The sequence below is a fragment of the Lipophrys pholis genome (assembly GCF_963383615.2).
Source record: "Lipophrys pholis genome assembly, chromosome: 15".
NCBI classification, from domain to species: domain Eukaryota; kingdom Metazoa; phylum Chordata; class Actinopteri; order Blenniiformes; family Blenniidae; genus Lipophrys; species Lipophrys pholis.
In genome coordinates, this window is record NC_137642.1 from 8151177 (window position 1) to 8171439 (window position 20263).

At 41.8% G+C, this 20263-nt stretch overlaps 1 protein-coding gene across 1 annotated transcript in view; it reads right to left on the reverse strand.

Moving 5' to 3' along the window:
- Positions 1–20263, reverse strand: part of LOC308120669 (ankyrin-3-like) — a gene marked incomplete at its 5' end in the record, with an annotated part of 98630 nt that overhangs the window by 22974 nt on the left and 55393 nt on the right. Inside the window, 18 exons of the mRNA XM_080481425.1 lie at positions 367–448; positions 1739–1765; positions 2322–2444; positions 3212–3337; positions 3444–3672; positions 4891–4987; positions 5250–5457; positions 5696–5907; positions 7031–7185; positions 7288–7512; positions 8342–8374; positions 9183–9292; positions 9797–9847; positions 10333–10435; positions 13069–13080; positions 14300–14423; positions 19009–19065; positions 19241–19313. Coding sequence (XP_080337551.1) covers positions 367–448; positions 1739–1765; positions 2322–2444; positions 3212–3337; positions 3444–3672; positions 4891–4987; positions 5250–5457; positions 5696–5907; positions 7031–7185; positions 7288–7512; positions 8342–8374; positions 9183–9292; positions 9797–9847; positions 10333–10435; positions 13069–13080; positions 14300–14423; positions 19009–19065; positions 19241–19313 — 2047 coding nt within the window. The remainder of the gene's footprint in view (positions 1–366; positions 449–1738; positions 1766–2321; positions 2445–3211; positions 3338–3443; positions 3673–4890; positions 4988–5249; positions 5458–5695; positions 5908–7030; positions 7186–7287; positions 7513–8341; positions 8375–9182; positions 9293–9796; positions 9848–10332; positions 10436–13068; positions 13081–14299; positions 14424–19008; positions 19066–19240; positions 19314–20263) is intronic.

Below are 20263 nucleotides of genomic sequence, written 5' to 3' on the forward strand. Positions count from 1 at the left end.
TTATTCAACATGAATTAAAACATTTTTTGTTCAAATGGTAAACGAACGGACAGACATTTTCAGTGATTCAACAAATGTAAAATAACAGTTGAAACAGGGAGACAGTTTTGTTTTTGGACATGGGGTGGGTAAGCAAAGCGTAACACACAGTAAACCATGCAAATGTTTGATAGATGACAGATGGCGTAAACATATGTGTCAGGTGGCGAGAATGAATGAATGATGAACATGTCTTGTCAGGTAGATCTTTTTCTATACGGTCTTGATGTGAAAGCGATATGCACACTATGTAATGGGACCTCTTACACTGACATAAATAATTGTGATCAATTGGATATTTAATGCAAGTAAAAAGGGGGAACTCACTCGCTGCTGGGTCGGTCAAATAGCTGTAGCGCTTACGCAAAGCTAAGGAGGCAAAGGTATGACGTCGTTCTGGCTTTTCAGTCTGAAACAAACAAAAAAGAACAAAAGATGTTTCAACATAAAAATATGGAGAAAATATGAGGGTGGTAGCCTAGCAGGAGTAGGCATACATTAAATTTGATGTTGTAGTGGACATATATTATTCTGCTTTTGATGCTGTTAATACTGCCACAAGGAGTTAGTTGTCTTCTCTGGGGAGGAATGGACAGCTGTTGTGTTTCTCTTTCTTGACTTCATTAAAAGTGATTGAAATTGATTAACTTCTGAAAATATGTGCTTTGTGTGCACTGTGAGCCTTCCCTCAGTTTGGCACAGAGATAGAAATTATACATTAAAGAAATATCTTCTCATCTTAAGATGTAGTCCAAAGAATTTAGCTATAAAAATCTGAACTGTCACTTTTGTTACCATTAAAGGCCAAAGTCATCTGTAATCTGTGACTATAGTATAAGGAAATCCATTTGATTGTATTATTATTAAGCGCTTCGTTTAAGAAGCATTAAATATAGTAGGAGATGGTCTTTCATGACTTTGTCTGGAGTTTGATTCCCTCACTATCACGGCTGAGTTATAAATAAACAATAATTTGCAAATCTTTAATGGCTTTTAAATGATCTATAACTATACGGAAGTTCATTTGTGTTAAAATACATTCACTATATATTGTTGCTTTGCCATTATCTGAATGCTAGATCGTTCAATGAAATCTATATATCAGCAATGGGCTTTAGAGAGAAATAATATTAAAAAAAAGTCATTACTCCCTTTAATTGAAACTCTCGCATGCAGGTGAGAGTGTTAGTATTCTTGGTACACACAAGCAAAGGACAAGGGTTAAAAAAAATAAAAAAAACCTAAAGGAAACCCCAAATACCAACCAATTACTTAGTGAATAAATGATAAACGTTAGGGTTACATCTGTAGCTGACAAACGACACCAGAGTCCCTATGAGTTAATGGTAATGATGGAGTCCTGTTGAACATGTTGAAGACAGGGATGGGAAACGAGCCAAGATGTGGCACAGCAATTAGCTCCACTGGACTTGGGATGGAGACAACAATAAATAAACTCTCGCTGATTAAAACAATTGCCATTTCCACTCATGCACATAATGGGATCACTTCAGCAATGGCGTAGCTGTGTAAAAAACAAAACATGCAGTCAGAAGAAGCATCTTCCACACACATCCTCCTGCTTATTGGACGGGGACAGAATATCTGTGGCGCGCGCGTTCGTTAGGTTTGCGGTAAAGCCAACGGAAAAGAGGGCAAAGAAGAAGCAGCTCCATGTGATGATGAAGAATCTGTTTACCTCATCATCAGGATCAGACTCCATATCCTGTGGTGTTCCAAGATGCATTGCAGGAAGGGAGAGAGATGGCACAATGGAGAGCAGGGAAGTTACAGTGAGCGGGGAGGGAGGGAAAAAAAAACAATAGAAAAAAAACAAAAAATAAATCAGGGGATGAAAATGGAGCAGCAAAAACAACAAAAGGCATCAGAAAAAGTCTGAGATTAATAAAACATAAAGAGCAAAATAAGATAAGGCAAAAGCAAAAAATAAAACAGTTTCTTGTGATCAATCAAAACCACAACAAACAAATCTTTTTCTTTTTTCTTTGCGTATTTCTTGTGTACCCACAAAGAGCCAGGCAACAGAATGAAGGCACGATGTGCAGGTGTGGCTGCATGTGTACGTTGTGGGGTCTTATGACTGGCACAGGCTTCCAACAGTAATAAAAGACAAAAGCAGCAGGCAGTCGCTTCTGAGACCAAATGAACTCTAATGGCTCCTCTCCATGTCAGGACAACGAGGCTGTCTGTCGTTTGACTTCATTTACATGTGGATGATGTGATATGGCCTCAAACAAACTGTTCAAATATGGTGATCCTACCTTCTTGTGGGTTGGCAGTGTGATATTCAAATTGCATATGGCAGTCTGTGGAAGGCCTTTTGTGGACTTTGGCTCTCTCAGGAAGGAGAGGCGTCCACATGGCTCCTGGCCCATATCTCGGATCTGTGGACGACAGCAGATAGATGCCATTAAGACCTAAATGACCACACAGCGTGTAAAATACATTCAGGCTCTTTTTAAATACCTAGATTTTTACTACAGCTATTGATCCTTCTTAAAATTCCAAGGTGTAATTCTAAAAATTGCTTTATATAAAAGTATCGGTATTAATATAAGACAAGTTTTCTTTTTTTACCGGCGAGAAGACTGAAAAAATTGGATCACCTTAAATTCAGGGTGTAATGTTCAGTTCTCAGTGTTATGCATTCATACTCTTATAGTCAGGGTCCACTGATAATCAGATCAATACAATACGTCTTAAAAATATGAACATTTATCTTCATATATGTGTTTTATGAATACAGATATGTGTATATTCACTCTCCCTTTTAGCACCATTCCTTCTATGACATTACGGTTTTATTTAATGTTGTTATATTATTCTATTCAACTGTTTGAGGTTGCTTGATTTTCATAGTCATATGTGCGGATATGTATGTATCCCAATAATTTTGTGGGAATGTTTTTGTCCATCACTTGTGAATCACTTGACCAGGATTAAATTGTCTGAAAATGAATAGATTGATATATTAAGATCAGTTGATTATATATGATGCAATAGGATGAAACGTCTGTTAAATATGGACGTCAAGAGCTTGAGGCAATGAAAAGGTTACAGTATAATTACAATTATGATACACATTCATTCATCATAGAAATACCAGAGTGGAGACCAATAGCAAGTGTAACAGAGGGAATTCCTCTTGTACCTTCACGTTGAAAGGGAGTCTGTTCTCCTTGAAGGAGAAGAAATTAAAAACCAACTGCTGCCCACTTTTGGAGAGAGGGGACAGGTTGCCATAGCAGTCCACGTGGATAGGCTTGCTCTCGAGAACCTACACAAGATCAAAATTGCAATGTCAGAAGATAAACACAAGGTGGAGATAAAGCTTTCACTAACTAAGACTCCAGTGCTGCAGTACAGCCTGTCAACATCCCCACCTCGATATCTTTGCTCCGGGCCACCTCCTCAAAGTTCTCCTGCTGCTCCAGGGTTTTGTCCACCTTGTCGTCCGTCATGCAGAAGCAGCGCAGCCGAGCCTCGATGGCGTCGTTCATTTTGGCGAAAACCACAAACTTGGCCAGGTACGGCACGCAGATCAGCTCCCGGTATAACTGAGACGCTAGACTCACCGTCTCAGGAATCTGGTGACAGTCTGCGAGCCAGAACCTGAGGAGGAGAGAAGAGGGGACTAAATTGTCAGCTTGTTCAAAGTCTAAGCAGGCATCATTTGTAATTAGTCAAGCAGGCTGCGTTCTTTCCCCAGAAGTGTGTAAACAGACACATGACAGTTGTATAGAAATCTAGTTACAGACTCCTAAAGTGTGCTGCCTCAATGTCGGACCACATGATTTAAATTTAACTAACTAAGAAATCTATTTGTGCGGCCTCAGAGAACGCACAGTTGACATAACTTTGTAGGAAATACGTGAAGCAAGTACAGAGTTCATGTGTTTGCTTAAATTATAAGTTGGTGTGAGGGGAAAGAAAAGACAATGAAGATTTTCAACAAAAAGTCCAAACAAAGATTGAGATAAGAGGGAATTTTATATCAGGAGAAATAATCAGATGAAAAGGAGACGGTAGATTTCTTTTGACTTAAGTGGCCAGTGATTGTTTGTTTGAACTTTTTCTGTCCTTTCTGTGTGGAGTTGCATGTTTCTGCCAGGTACTCCGGTTTCCTCCCACAATCTAAAAACAATCTAAAATGACCTATGGATCTGAATGTGTTTGGAAGTCTGTCTCTCTTTTTGTTTATACAATATGACAATTCAAAAAACTACAGTTTAAGTTGAATTTTTTTTTTTTTTCTTAGATTACACAGGATTTGAGTCTGACTCCAGATGCAGAAAGCCTCACAAGAAGTCATTCGTTACAATCAAGGATGTTGAAACAGGTGACCAAGAAGGACAGTGCCGCTTTAGGAGCTGCAATATATTGAAAAATAAAACTTTACTTGACTTTGTTAAACAGAAAGTGCTTAACATTATCATTACATTTTTTCCTATCTTAGTATTGTAATAGATATTTAACATGCATTTTCTTTTCCATATAAGAATTCATCAATTATTTATTCTAGGGAATAATGTCACCAATTTAAAAAGCCCATTATGAAACAATTAAAAATATATTCACATAAAATAAAGAAAATGTTTTATTACAAGATGAAAACTTTCAAAAAGTTTTCATTATTGTTGAAAAAATGACAGCAATTACTGACTATTCATGAGCATCGCCAGAGAGCCAAATTACTGGATGCAGCAGTCTGAAACTGGTCTTTTGATTTACGGATTATTTAAATATTCGACAATTTGAGACATTTTAAATTGTGTAAAAGAGGGACTGTCTTTTAACATCCATCCTCTGTATTAATGACACTTTTCTCACCTGGCCGACACGTTTGTGGTAAAGGAGACACAGTCAGTGACGAAGGAGAGTGGTGTGGTTCCTGTGATGTCCTCCCACTGTGCTGGGGACGTCCCTCCTGTTTGAAACAAGGGTAAAGAAATGAGCTCACTGCACCAGTGATTGCTTTAGCTGCAATATCCCCTCTTCTTTTACCCTCCCAGCTCCACATCAGTCTACTAGAGGATCAAATTACGACTGATCTGGCTTTACAAGACAGAGTTATTCCTGTCTAATAAATGGGTGTCACAAATCTAATGATACAAATTACTTTGATAGCAAAACAAGACACAACATCAGTCCTTCAGACTCCGACCGTCATGCTCGAGTTGTGCACTGGCCTGTGATGCTGCAGAGCAGACGCAGGCATGGCGCAGAGTCGCCTCGGTGGCCGCTGGGATGGCCTTCTGCCTGTCTAGGTGGGACAGGAATGGTCATCGTGATGGGCTTGTGGAACTTTCTCCTCCTGGGCTCGACGGTGACGATGGGGCTGAAGGTGGCTCTGTTACCCAGGACTGCTCTCGCCATGTCATCCGGCACAGGCTGGGCCTGAAGCGTTAATGCAGGAAACAAAGACATGAAGACTTTTGAGAAATGCTCAGCCAGATTTTTGGGGAATATTTTATCTAATCAAACCATCTAGGCATTTCAGACTAAATCAGATATTCAGAGAAAAAAAAATAGGCCATGTATAAATAAGTAAGTCAGTGGACACGATCTGCGGAGGATAAAAAGCCGAGTCATGGAACAGACTGAATTTGAGCTGATCCAAGGAGTCCTGCTGTACCTGCAAACCGACTCGGATCCTCTTGGTGAGCGCCCCCTGCGGGAACGAGGCCTGGACCATGGGCACGGTGCTGCTGGACAGCACGCCTCCATCAGGACCCATGTGGTTGGACTCCTGCTTGATCCTTGACACCACAGCAAAGTACTGCGGAAAGTCTCTGGTGACAATGCGGCAAATGCGCTTCTTCTCCAACTCGGCAGGACTGTCCAGCTCTGTGACGGGAGACATTTACATGATATGTGGTTTAAGCTGCATTTACAGGGTGCTGTCCCTATTCTAAAGACTCTTCAGGAACTAACTCTGACCAAGTAAATGTGTTGGATTGTTGAACAGTATTGAAGTATGACATTTTGGTGGTCAGCACTACATCGGCTTAACAGCTTAAATGAGGAAGAGCTTTCTTCTGAAGTGTCTGTATATGTGCTTTGATTTTTCCCGTGCCTCTTAAAGAGTCGCAGACAAGCTATTTTAGATTCTTCCTGCACTTGTACCAGAAGTGAATCATGTAACCTTCATTCATATCAAACACAGACTGCAAAAGTGGCACTAGGTTCAGACTGTCAAGTTACTTTCCTGTGTAGCATTCACATTGTTTAAAAATATTTGTGTGTATCTGTGAATCATTGGTGTGTTGGTCTTAAGATGAGGTGTGTCCATGAAGGCAATGGAACACAACTTCCAGGTAAAACTAGGTCTTAAGTCAACGTATCAGCGTTGTTATTTTAGGCATCTACAAAAACAGATGATTTACCAGGAACACACTATTTGTTACACACAAATGTTTGCCCAAAAGTTTAAAAAGAAGCTGAGTTTATTGCTTTGAGCTGTGTATAGAAGGCATTAGTTGGAGTTTACTTCAGTATGTTGTTTCAAAATGCAACTATCCATCTGAGGGTCAACAGTAGGGCAGTCTTGTACAACCATCCATGTTCAACTACTGCATTAAGGTCTTAATTTATGATAATGATCCCAGGAAGAGGAGGACAGCAAAAGTCAGGAGCTACTGAAAGATTAGAAAGTTATTTTCTCCTCACCACAGACAGGCAAGCTGTCACACAGTAATTGTTTATTTGTACAGAACAGGCTTCCTCTGTCTGAAGCTCTTTCCTTTGGAGAAACTATTTTTTTTCTCTGCCCCTTTTTGGCTTCATCTTCATGTAGTAAAAGGATTCTGTGTAATGGCACCGAGCTCTCAAAGGTAACTGACTATGATTGGTTTATTTGATGTCTGAACTAATTTTGAGAAAACGTGCATATGTGTTTTGATCTTAAAAAGGGGTCAGAAACTAGTGTTTGTCATAGTTTACAAACCACACTGAGCCCCATTGCCTTTACCTTCATCCATTCCAGTAAGCAGTTCGGTGAGGTCTTCAGGTCTGGCGTCAGACTGGTGCTCCTTCCACGTGTCACCGTTGTCGCTCCTCAACACTATCAGCTCCCTCTCCTTCCCTCGCATCGACCCGAAATGAGGGATCTCCACAATCACAGGCCTGAATTTAAAAAAAACACAGGGGTAATGGATCCCTCGCTGCTGAAGCAAAATCGAAGTTAGACAAGTAGTGTAGTCTTCTTGCATTTGGGAAAAATCTTACCCGAGAAACTGCGCCCCAGCCGGTCCGACCTCCACCAGCCGGCTGACCAGCCCCTCTCCTTCTACCATGGGAGGGGGGTAGGCCAGCTTGTGCCGTTTGGCCAAGCGGCAGGTGATACGTGTGGGTGCAGTGCACTTCCTGGGAGGGATGATGATGCGCATGCCATTGTGGCGGCTGCCTCTCATCGACCCTCCACGGGCGTCCACCATGAAGCTGACCAAGAACCTGCGAAATGGAATTACCACAGCTTTAGAGGCGGGGGGGAAAAAAGGAACCAAGAGAGAAAGAAAGTGACGGACAAAGGTGAGGAGGACGATTCCCATGCTGTGATCACTGTACACCCAAATAAAGTAAGGTAAAGGCAGAGAGAAAGAAAAACTATAAAATAGAGAGAATAATAAAAAACAAAACAATGCTGTGAGTACTGAAACTTGGCAGATCTCACCTTCCCGAATTGAACACATTAAACAATTTGAAACTAAACAGGATGCTCACGAAGAAAGTTTAGTTTCAAGCTCTGAAGCTGAAGGTGAGATTGTTGCCAAAGACTCAGTTCCTCAAAAGCAGCGTTCAGTGATCGAATATTAAACACCTGCACAAATGTTCCACCAAAGTAGGGTTAATGTGTTTGCTACGTGATCTTCAGTTTTCACACACAATAATATTGTGAATAAGTGAGTTCAAGGGTGTAAGATGTAGAAGTTTCAATGCCTCAAGTAAAATGTGGACCTTATTTGTGCTGATTGTGTTTTTGTCACAAAGCAACTTTTCCTAATCTGTAAGTTTGAAATAGCAGAATTCCTGCAAAAAAACGTTAACCTTAGTGTGCCCTGTGTAAGAAAATTGATGTCACATCAATAGACAACTCCCAAACACGTCGACTACACACTTCTAGTAATCTAAGCAGTGCAAATGAGACACCAGACCACACAGATGAGACGAGCACAGACTGGAGAGAGGAGAGACAGTGGCGAGGTGAGAGGGAGGACAGAGGTGGAGGAGTGAGTGACATCACTGCGGCATCATGGGTGAAAGCAGCGAACTCAGTCATCACCTGGAGTCATACTGAGGGAGCGGGGAGGAGAAGCTGCAAAATAAACACATGGAGACAATGCAGGAGGCAAACCCCCAGGACCTAGTTTTAGTATCAATGTCTGACAATCGCTGCTGGGATCTGAAGTAACGACCGAAGATGAAAGGAGAGTTAATAAATAAATTAAAAAATACTCTTGGCTGAAGGGAAAGTGAATAAATAACTACAGACACACTAGGCACACTGTGGCAATGTACAAAAAGCTAAAACAAACAAGCTCACAAGCCATAATAATGAACCAAAAATAGACAAAGAACCAAACTTGGACATGATAGATCCCAGCACTTCATTTCAAAACACTGTGCGGCGAGAGCGCCGGCTATTTAAAGCACACCTTAACGTTTCATGATGTCATTTATCTTATTAGATCTTATTACTTTATCCAAATGAAACACATGAGCCCCACAAGCTCACACAGAGAGCCGCTTTGTTTCTGTAATGATAGAAATAGCACGATGTCGGTGAACATGGGAGGAGGACTTCTGGATCGTGTCTCTGGACTTTATGGTATGACGTGAGGGCTTTAACGGATGAAGCGTGTCTTTTGATGCTGTAATATAACGTACGGAAGCAGCACTGCAGAAATCCCACAGCCCTGCACCTCGTCTGCACCAATACTGCAGGCTTTGCTGAATATTGACTCTTTGCGAGAACAAAAGACAATACAAGAGCTTTTGTGCAGTAAGCACCTAAAATGGCTTTTGGACGTGCACGCAGAGCCTGTTTGTACACACAAACTATACAACTGTGCATGCCGGCATGTGTTGCCAATGAGCAGGACAGAGAGTTTCGAAGTTCTTACCCGGAGTGAATGGGGCTGGACACGGTGTTGTGGCAGTGGTCCATCGTGTCTGGAGTCCAACTATACCGTCGCATACACTCCGAGCTGTAGTCTCTGGTCACAGCGAGGTGCTGTGAGGACAAACGTCGACAAGACAGGATTTATAGTGAAGTATGGGCCTGCAAATATATTGGTCAAACAAAGAACAAAACAAGATGAATAAATGTGTAGAAATTTAACCAAGAGATGTCGCCTTCCTTTCCTTTTCTCATGAAACAGCTGGTGACATTTTCAATCTCTTTTGTTCATCACTGTCTGGTCTTACCACAGTCAGGCAACAAAGCATTAAAAGTGACATGCAACACTTATGATGTTTAAAAAAAAAAAAAAAAAAACATACTACAAACCGACTCCAATCAACAAATATGCATCTGAACACTGAATGATGGCACTCACAGTGAAGAAAGCATGGAAACAGCAATTCATGAAACACGGCACCAATGAATGTGACAAAAAAAGGCACCAACCCCAAACAAATATACAAAAAAACGTAAAGAGAATCAGGAAGTGAGCCACCGTGATTGAGAAAGAACAAAACTGATGGATGACTCAGGGACATCTGTGGACATCTATACCTTATTGAGTGGGTCAACCAAGTAGGATATGTCTTTACAGACACTCTGAAGCTTAAGGGAGAAGAGAAACGGTTCAGAGGTGGCTCTTTCTTTACTGACGCATTCAGTTTCCACTATAGACAGTGAGACCATGCCGTAAAATCCTAATAAAGGAGTCATTAAGTATACGGCAACGGTACAACAAGACTGATTTAAGCTTACAATCTCTGGTGGCATCAAAGTCAACAATATATTGTTGTTCATGTTATGGTTTGTTAAGAGGAGTTCCGCAGAGCAATGCGGTTTTCTATGGAAAAGCAAAGGCAGTGTTCAAAGCCTCTCTGGTAAAATAAGCTCTTCGTGAATGTGCCATACACACATTTTTAGTGGTCTCGGAAGATTTCTTTTTACACTTTTAAGGAAAAACAGTAAAACCACCAAAAGGAGAAAGAACCAGACTTGGAGAAAGGGAGGTCAAAAGTTTACTGGGAGACAGAGGGGTAAGGAACGTGAGGAAAACAAAAAGATGAAGAGGATCAGCGAAAAAGAGATCTTACCGTGTCCTTTGTGGGGGCGAGAATCTCCTCGATCATCATACTGTCCCTGGCGTAGGAGCTCCGGTTGAGCGTGTTGGACCTATCCGAACTGAAGGAGCGGAGGCTACACGTTACCACGCAACCCAACGCCGCCGGTAACAAAAAGCGAAGGGCAGGGGCACACGGCACAAAACAAAAAGCAAGGAATCCATTACTACATGCAACTTCCAGGGAACCGGGCTTCACTTTTCTGGACACAAGAGTCCGAAAGGTATCAAGAGGGGAAATAGAGAGAGGCGGGAGAGCCCGGAGTTGAACGAGGAGAAGATACTGCAGCAGGTTATTCAGAGATGGAAATGAGAGTGAGGTCAGTGTGTTTGCATTAAGAGATAGAGGGGAAAATAGGGAAGAGAACAAAACTAGTTCTATATGAAGGTGTGGTTAGAACGGCTATGACTAAGAGCCGAAGTGATAAAACATGACAGATTAGTGGACTGTGTGTATCAGCAAGAAAGGAAAGGTCACAAATGGGGGACTTTTTGTAGCACAATTCACTCAAAAAAGGTTTCTCAACTGTTAAATCTGACTTGAGCTCAAAGACTGACATTGTTTCATTCTAAGATTAGCTGACCTACACCCGATCCAGAGCAGCACTATACCAAAAAAAAAAGAAAAGAAAAGGGAAGCTGGTCCTTTCTGTCTGTCTTGCTGCAGTCTGTTTTATGGCCGTGTGCGGTGACGTGTGCCTATTTTTGCAGCCTCTGAGGCTCAATGCGGTGTTGTAGAGTTCTTTTCAGGATTGTAACTTGTGCCATTTTGACCTTAGGGATTTAATTGATCAGCGCGGAAAATTTCACATTTACAGGCGACGGCTATACAGTTACTGAAAAAATGCCTGTTTTCATGTTAACGGGTACAGAGATAACGTGTTTTTGTTCGTCTCTGCATGTTGTGGGCTTAGAAAACTAACACAGTGCCCTGCAACAAAGCTGACAACTCTGCGCCTTATATTCTCTAAGTGTATACTGTATGGGTGTATTGATGCGCCGTGTGTGAGAGCAGAGAGGCGAGGGGGGGTAACAGGGTGGGTAGGGTGTGGGGGGCGGGGGGGAATGCAGAGCTCAGCGTGTTTGAGTGGGCACACTATTCAGCACAGAGAGAAGCCCTCTATTCAGCACAGCCTGCCCACCCCGCCATGGAAGTTACCGAGCAACTCTGTACAGACTGAATGGACTCGCTGGCATGGCAGCACCGTGCCGCCCCTCCACCCTCATCCCCCTGTTCTCACCCCCGACCCTGTTTGTTCTTCACAGCTTCCTCCTCCTTCTCATTCCATCCATCCTCCTCCTCCTCCCCCTCTTTTCACATTTGTTCTCCTCTCGTGTTTCTTCTCTCAGTTGTTTAATGTCAGTTGCTATTTCTACACATGATTTTTCTCCATAAAGCCCCCCCATCATGTCTTGCCCTCTCTTTGCTTTCACCCATTTCAGAGTCATGTTGCAGTGACATTATAGTTTCCCCTACAATCAACTAAGCTGAAGATTTGTTTCTCCTTTGCATGGCTTATTTCCTACCCCTCGTGCATACCTCAAGTTTGCCTATTTGCCATATATGGAGGATCAAACATTAATCATTGTAATATTCGTTTGTTGTGGTACATGCTCCACAATGTCAATGACAGACACTGAAACAAGACAAGCATTTCCTTATGGCGCTCTTGCCTTTGCAGATTACTGTATATGTAAACAGTTTGCTGGCTTCAAGAAAGCCGTAGTGCTGCACAACATCAGGTGATGACAGCACAATTTGCCATAAACAAGCATTTAAGTAGATTACTTTTTTTTTTTTTTTTGGCTCTTTGTCTTCCCTGTAATTTCCACCCGCTGTGACTGGGCCCGGTTTGTTTCTCCCTGCACACACTTTGTGACGTCAGGCTACCTAGTGTTCGAGCTTTTGGGGCAGTAGGGCTCAATCTGATTGGTCGGGTATGTAGACACGCAAAGCGTGGGGGCACAATGCATGATTAGTACCTGTTGATATCATATAAAGACAAATATGTGATATACTGTGCAGCCTTTGAAGAAAACTGTGCCAATGTACATCAATAGTAATACAGTACTTGTGCAAAAGTGTAATTTGGTTGATTTGTAAATGGTGAGAGATCTAAAGTTGTAATATTTCCATCTCTGCAGACCGTCAGGTCACCAGCAAGAATCACACTTCAATAATTCAGGGGCGTCTTGACCAACTAACATGAAATATGTTGTATAACACAATGAAACGTTACAACCAGAATGATGTGTTTGATCCCTGGAAGTTACACTCTGTGACACTCGAAGAACATCGAGTGCCACCTCATAACAAGCCACATAGTTACAAGGGGAGAAGTCTCCAATGCAAGTTGGACATAAAGTCTGCACAAAACACAGCAACAGCTTATATCAAGCAAAACGGCCTTAAACAATATATGTCATATAAACACAGCAAACATTTCTTGGACAGGTGAGAGAATAATATGAGTGCTGATCAGCTTAAATGGAGAGATGGAGTCAAAAATACAACACGTAACAGCAACATGGTGACAAAACCTGTAACCACAGAGATTAAACACAAAACGCATGACGGGTGACTGGTGGTTCAGGTTAGAGTTTTGAGAATGTAGGATGTTAAACGGTGGCTGAATGGTCACAAAGGAGAGACACCATTCACAGCTAGTGTTTCCTACGACTGCTACTACATCTACTACTCTTTTCTTACCTGATTCTAGGGCTAGAATGAGGGACAAGGATGCAGGAGGGAACAAGGGAAAGAACAAAATAGCAGAGTGAAAAGCAAAGCATTTTGAAGACGTTTGAGCGAGGCTGTCTTTTTTTTTTTTTTTTTTTGTGCAAAGTGACATTGATGCTGTGCTTTTGCATGGTTGCAAACTATGACCAGGTTTTTTTTTTAAAGTTGTTGTCTCAGTTTGGATGAGTTCATGTGTGTGCAGCCCAGTCAGAAAGCAAACCATGCAATGTCGATGTCACAAACAGAAAAGTAAGGAAAAGAGGGGAAAAAAAAAAGACTTTGCTCATCGTCACACATTCAATGATCAACAAATTACTACATTTCACAGGATTATATATACATTCCTCCTAAGACACATTTTTATATTCGTGTATATTCAATTGCAAGAAAGAAACGGTAGTCAATTCCAAAACAGCTGGATTTAAAAAATTTTTTGCTTAATAAATCAAGTTTAACCTTTCATTTATTGAAAGCAGGAAGGGAGGAGCAACAAAACCTTTTAAATCTGAACTTAAAATTATTGTTGCCGATGAGCAACATTCTACCAAACTTTTTCCACTTGTTTACAGGGAATCTCCATTCAGTTCACCGTTTCCCTTGTTTGTGGTGCCCTGCTGACGTTAGCAGCTTCCTGTCACAGTTTGCTTTGTTTTGTTTTTCGTTTTTTTTTTTTTTTTAAATCAATCCAGCCATCACAGTGCATCTGCAATCTGTCAGCGTGACTCCAACCCACTCTAAGGCCGCACAACGCTTGTTCCATGTGTCACTGATGTGTTTTCACTGAAGCCTGCCTGTTTCCACTCATCATACTTTGTCCACTGTTTCGCCGTGTGGTCATTCCTGAGTGCAGCTGCTCACCGAGGACAATCAAAAAGGGATCTAGTCTTTTAAAGCTCGAGTTAAAGCTACAGGACGTTGGTGAATGTTTGGCCTGGTCTTTAATGAGGTCACCAAAAATGCTGAATCATATTGTGAGATCTTTCCAGCTGCTTCTTAAGGCGATAGCCAATAAGGGTCGGTGTAAATCTGTGAACTTGAGGCGATCAACAGCATCAACAGTAAACAAATTCCTATTGGCTACAAGAGCACAACATGGGGACAAGTTGGGTCAGGCAAAAAAGACAGCAGTGCGCCAAACTACATCAGCATCCTCAGCTTTAATGTGCATCTGATGATGATGATGATGATGACAGGCGCCTACCTGGCTGAGCGGGCTCCGATGCTGAAGCCCATGTAGCCCTCCTGAGGGAGAGAGTCATCACCCAGCTCTTTGAGGTCCTGAGGCCGCAAGTATTTGTCTGTGTCCCCGGTCATCGCATCCTCACCTGACGGAGAGAGGAAATCATAAATAATCCAAACGTTAACTTCACAATGAAATCCAAAGAGGAGGTGATGCGGCACCCCAGCATGGAGACTCGATCTCAGCTCCAGCCCCTCTCCATTATTTGATTAGATTCCAGAAAGAGGGCCTGGGATGAATTTCAACACCAAGCTGCCACATTGCAACTTTTTTTTTTCCCCCCTAAGATTGATCATCAAGCTGGAGCCCTGAGCCGCAGCGATGCTGGACAGAAACAATATTAGAGAAGCAGCAGCAGCAAAGCCACTTTGCGGCACATCAGGAGCGCTCCTGGAAAACCTCACGCAGCTCCTTTCTCAGGACTCACACAGAGCAGCAGGTTTTGAACCAAAAAAAAAAAAAAGCACAATCAGGCACAAGCTGAAGCAGGGAGCGCAGCGCACCTCGATCGGCGGACCGGTGGACGATGACACGCCGGTCAATGAAGCCGCCGGAGCGGCGACAGTGCTTCTCCTTCTCCCTCATGTCCGGCGCTCTGTCCTGCCTGCAACACTCTGCTCCTGCACCGCAGCCCCTCCCCCTGCCTTCAATACTGCCGCACTCCGATCGCAAACCACCAGCAACCACCGGCAGCGGCAAGCCGGAGCGCGCAACCAGAGCGCATCCACCGGCGCGCTTCACAATAAGAACCCTTCACGTTGCAGCGCATCTCAAAGCGGGAGACTAGAATGTGACTATTTTGCAAATCCATGGTCCGTGCATTCCTGTTTCTCTGGCTAACTCACAGTGACACGAAGCAAGGTTATTTTCCAAACACACATCTTTTTGCCAGAATGATTATATTTTAAGACTGACTTCACCTATTCAAAAGCAGACCAGGAACAAAACAAATATACTGAATTCAGGAGATGAAACTAAACACAAGCAATAAACCGGGTTGACCTGTGTCTTAAAGCAGCTGTAAATAACACTAAAAACAATTAAAAATCAAATTCGTTTTGTCATCTCTTGGTTACATTGTTAGACTTCATTATCCATGGAAATATTGGATTTATATTTTTGGTGCGGCCTTCTGAGCCTTTCTTTGACAGTATGCATCTCGATTTCAATTTTAATGGATGGATACCTTAATGCTCACTAACATACAAAAGTGTGGTCCCCAAAACAAAAGCACTATGTCTAACTTTGACAGGTGTAGATTTAATTCTGACACCTTAGAAGAAAAGTGGTTCTACTACTCACCAATATCAATTAATGAGCAAAAATATGAATCCTGCTTATCATGCAGAAACCCAAACTCACAGAGCAGACAAACTTTGTGACCCTCCCTGTAATCTGTCGCACTTAAGATAGCCCAGGACCACACCACAGAAACTCGGCCTTAGGGACACTTTATTGTCCAACTATGAGTAGGACTTCTAAAAGGGAAAGTCTTCAAAATTCGGGAAAAAACATAAAAGTGCTTAATTAAAACAGCTAAAATGTCAGAATGGTCTCAAAAATAAATAACAAGAAGGTTGAAATCTCTAAAATCAAGAAACAGCTGAAAATGTAGTGAAATGTTTACAATCCTAAATTGTAATTGAAACTTCGCAAATGCGATATAAGACACACTTTATGTATATCAAAACTATGAATGAACCTTTAAGAGCCTCACTTCAATGGTTAAATGTGTTTTGCGGCTCCATGTAAATCTGATTTGGTGGAAAGTGACACAAAACGGTTCTTTTGGTCATAAAGGTTAAAACCCCCTGGACCACACAACAAGTCTGTTGGCATTCAACCACTGACAATTTTATTTTGAAACATCAAACAAAGTCTTATCCGAGCTGAGTTAATAAGGAATTCATAAGAACGGAAAAAAAAACAAAAAACGTGAAAGCAAAGGTTTGCACATCATTGCAGACTACTGCGTCGTGCGTCTTTTATTTTGGTGATCATCTAGTGACCTGACTTCTTGTAGCTACTTCTGTCTGACTTGACACACCCGGGAAACAATGGGCTCCCCGCTGCTATAATAATGTATCATCGTCCCATTCAAGCTCAGATACCCCACCACACACACCCCACCTACCCCCGGCGAACAGAAACACACTCTCCTGCTGGAGCGTGTCATTTAAAGCTGAAGGATCCTCTGGATTAGAGTCAACAAAAAACTCTCCAAAGACACTAAATAAATATTTCAATCCACGCGCAGAGATCGCGTTATTTCACTTGTTTCACGTCCTTTCGGGGGGATATTATGTTACTGCGTAAATTGCTCCAAACTTTTCTGACTCACCTTTCTCCATGTTCATCGCAGCTCCGCGGATATTCTCTTTGAGCGGTTTACGACACAAAACGTCCCCAAGGCAAAACCGAAGAGCTTACAAATCCAAAGAAAGTTTAAGACTATCAAGTAGTCCATTCAGCGCTTCTGGGAAAAAAAAAAAAAAAAAGTTGCCCTCTCTTCACTCAGAACACTTAACTCCACTCCATCCGAAGTGCGCGTTTTGGTGCTGGTGCGCGCAAATCGACGCTCTCACTCTCCGCAAAGACGCGCAACTCAAACTCAAAAAGTTTTGCTTCACAAACACAGAACTCGACGCTGGACAGAAATATCACAAGTCAAATGCCATCCGACCATCGGCGGCCACACCGGGGTTAAATCTCCTTCAGGCGGCTCAAAGAAAAGCTCATCTCATTGGATTTAAAGAGGGAGAGAGAGAGAGAGAGAGAGAGAGAGAGAGAGAGAGAGAGAGTGCCCATGCGTCCCAGGCGCAATAAACAGCTGAAGAGCGTCAATGCTGGAAGTGTCTAACGCTCTGTGGAGAGCCCAGTCAGCTGACAGCCACAGCTTGGGAACCACAGTGGAGGAGAGGAAGCAAACTTTCTCTGCCTTTTCTTCTTCCATAGACCTTCAGCTGCATGATAATGATAGCGAGACTAAAAAGAAAGTGATGAAATCACCACATGGTGCCAGCTTAAGAGATTTTCTTTTATTCTTGAGCAACACTTCTGTCTTCCTTCTACATGTTGCACACATTGACCGAAGCTTGCACAAGAATGTGTGCTCATCGCAGAGTTACGCAAACGTCATTTGTCAGATCACCTAAAAGCTAATGGATTTAGGGGATACTGAGAAGACGACAGTGGTTTTCTATAGATGGTGCAATTAGAAGCTATAGGAGTCTGAAAAATACATCAGATGATCAGGTAATTGCACAGACAGGCCACAAACACATAACAGTGTAGTCACCGTAACCTGCAGCCTAATAGGATTGACTTCCCCCACACGGGATTAAAGAGAGTTGTGGAAACCCGTTACTTTCTGTAACTCCAGTTTTAGACAAACACACACGCACACACATGCGCAGAGCAGAAACATCCAGTGAAAATGAGACAACGCAGGCCTGAATGTAAAAGTGGAGGCGGTGTGCTGCTCCTGCTGCTGCAACTGGATTGAGTGAATATCAAGTACAATGCCGATGAATTATGTACACAGTATAAACAGTTTATGTAGAGTCCAGAAGGCCATGGATACTCTTATTTATAATTCCGCCATGGTAGTGATAACACGCTATGCCAATGAGGATCCTCATAATGGAGCGCCAGAACAAACCCATCTAATATCACCCGATACGCGTCGAGTCTGGCTGTGTCACCTGACACAGAAACTCCACACTCACCCGACGGTCCCCTCAGCAACAGCCCATGAGCAAGCTCATCAATTTTACAAGCATGTTGGCTCTGGGGTTCCAAAACAAAGGATAGAGATCTGAAGTGGGCAGCCTCAAACAATTGGATTCGTATCATAAACTTGGCCACCTTTAGACTTGGTTAGCAGCGACTAACTTAATCTGTTTATTGATATTTATGGTGCACATTAAGTAAACTATATCTGAAAGTCTTATGCAGGTATATCCTTCAGCAGAATTACTGTATACCAGGAGTTAAATTGACCTTGTTTTTGTTTAGTCCCAGAAAAATGTTGGAATCTGAATGAAACTTGTGTCACGTGAGGTAAATCATGAAAGATGAGACTCGAGGTTCGCAAGTTTGTTAAAAATAACAAACGTGTTACCAAGGCGCCGATGACATCAGCGGTGTCAGTGTGTGTGTGTGTGTGTGTGTGTGTGTGTGTGTGTGTGTGTGTGTGTGTGTGTGTGTGTGTGTGTGTGTGTGTGTGTGTGTGTGGCGCCTGCGTTTGTGTGTGTGAACAAAAACAGGACCTGTCAGGTTCAAGGCTGAAGTAGACAATTTAAAGTCTGCTAACTGACTTTCTGAGATGTAACAGCTGATACTTTCCTCTTCCTGAAAATGGCAGGTAAAGTGGAAAAACACAAAGTGTTTTCTGCTCTGCTCTTCCTTTCGGTTCTGGTCGGGCACGAACAGCATGATAACAAAAGAATAACCAGTCTCAGTGCAACAGTGTCCTCACTGGGTATTTTCCGGTTTAATCTGGAGAGTTACGCATTAAAATGCACACAGCAAAGCTGCAAAGCAGAAGAGCGAAGGCTTGGATAGTTAGTTAGCTCGAGGCGGAGGAGTTCTGCAGAAGTGTGCTGCATTTAAAGAAAACACAAACAAACAAATAGAGGAACAGTGGATTTCAAACTGGGGAGAAATACCTTCATCAACATCTGAAAAAGAGTCCTCACTGAGAATTTCCGGCACATTAGCCCGGACTGTGTGATTTAGATACATGCACATGTTAATGAAAAATAATAGGACATTGAACAGAAAACATGTGAATCGTGCAACACAATGATGTCAATTTCAAGTCATACAATGATTTCAAGTATTTCATTTAGTACTTAATGGGTTGAAATGTGAGTGAAGAGACGTTTTGAGCTGACGTACCTTCATCATCTGACATGTCGAGGAACTCGTTCATTGTCTCTGGGACGTTGATTTTATGTTTTTCAGATGCACTCTGCAATTCAAGAGAAGGAAATACAGGACTGAGAAATTCTGTTGTGCCAAGCCAATGTTATATTTCTGCAAAATGTCAGTTCTAGATGTAAAAAGTCCAGACTCAATGAACCGATGTTGATTCCAGTGAGACTTTCAGGTGTCTGTACTGTACATTACATTTTCTTTTTGACACATTTCCATACATTTGACCTGAAATTGCAAAAACTAAATACTTTAGTTTTGGTTTAGTGGCCAATGATCAGGGATTCCTCACTTTTCTGTGTATGATTGCTTTCCTTAACAAATAAACCAATAATAACAGTTAAAGAACACATAGTTTTTTCCAAATGATAAATCATTGTGATTTTTTTTTTTTTAAGTTATTAGTTATGAAATATATAACTGTATTCTGTTCTGCAATTTCTGAAAGATATTATATATAAATGGCAGAAACTAGTGTTTGTGTAGTGACTTTAAAATGTTAGAAAACTTAAAAAAAAAGGCCAAATGTGAAAACACTCAATTCAAGAATTTTTAAAAGGGTTAAGTCGTGGTCCCAACAGAAATTAACTGGACAATAACATTTGGAAAAGCTGATCCATTTTAGTCGCCATCAATGCACAACAGATGAAAAATAACATAATTAACACAGAATACTTTACAGGACTTTGACAAAACTTACCAATGGAGAAAAAAAAAACCATCCACTAATTGTGACTTATGACAGAGAATTGGTAGCCACACGGTTACAAGCGATGATGGAGCTGATCGGCATTACATTCTGCCATACGTGGCTTAAAAACAAAGCAATATCCTTCAGAGCTGCAGTTCACTTTTATACTTTCAGTACATTTCAGAGCCGATACCCTCTTAGTTTTAACTAAACCAATATTTCACGTTTTCAAGTTGAAAAACTTACCACGTGAAGGTTTGTGCACTTTGACTTTATTTACAACGAACTATGGCAAT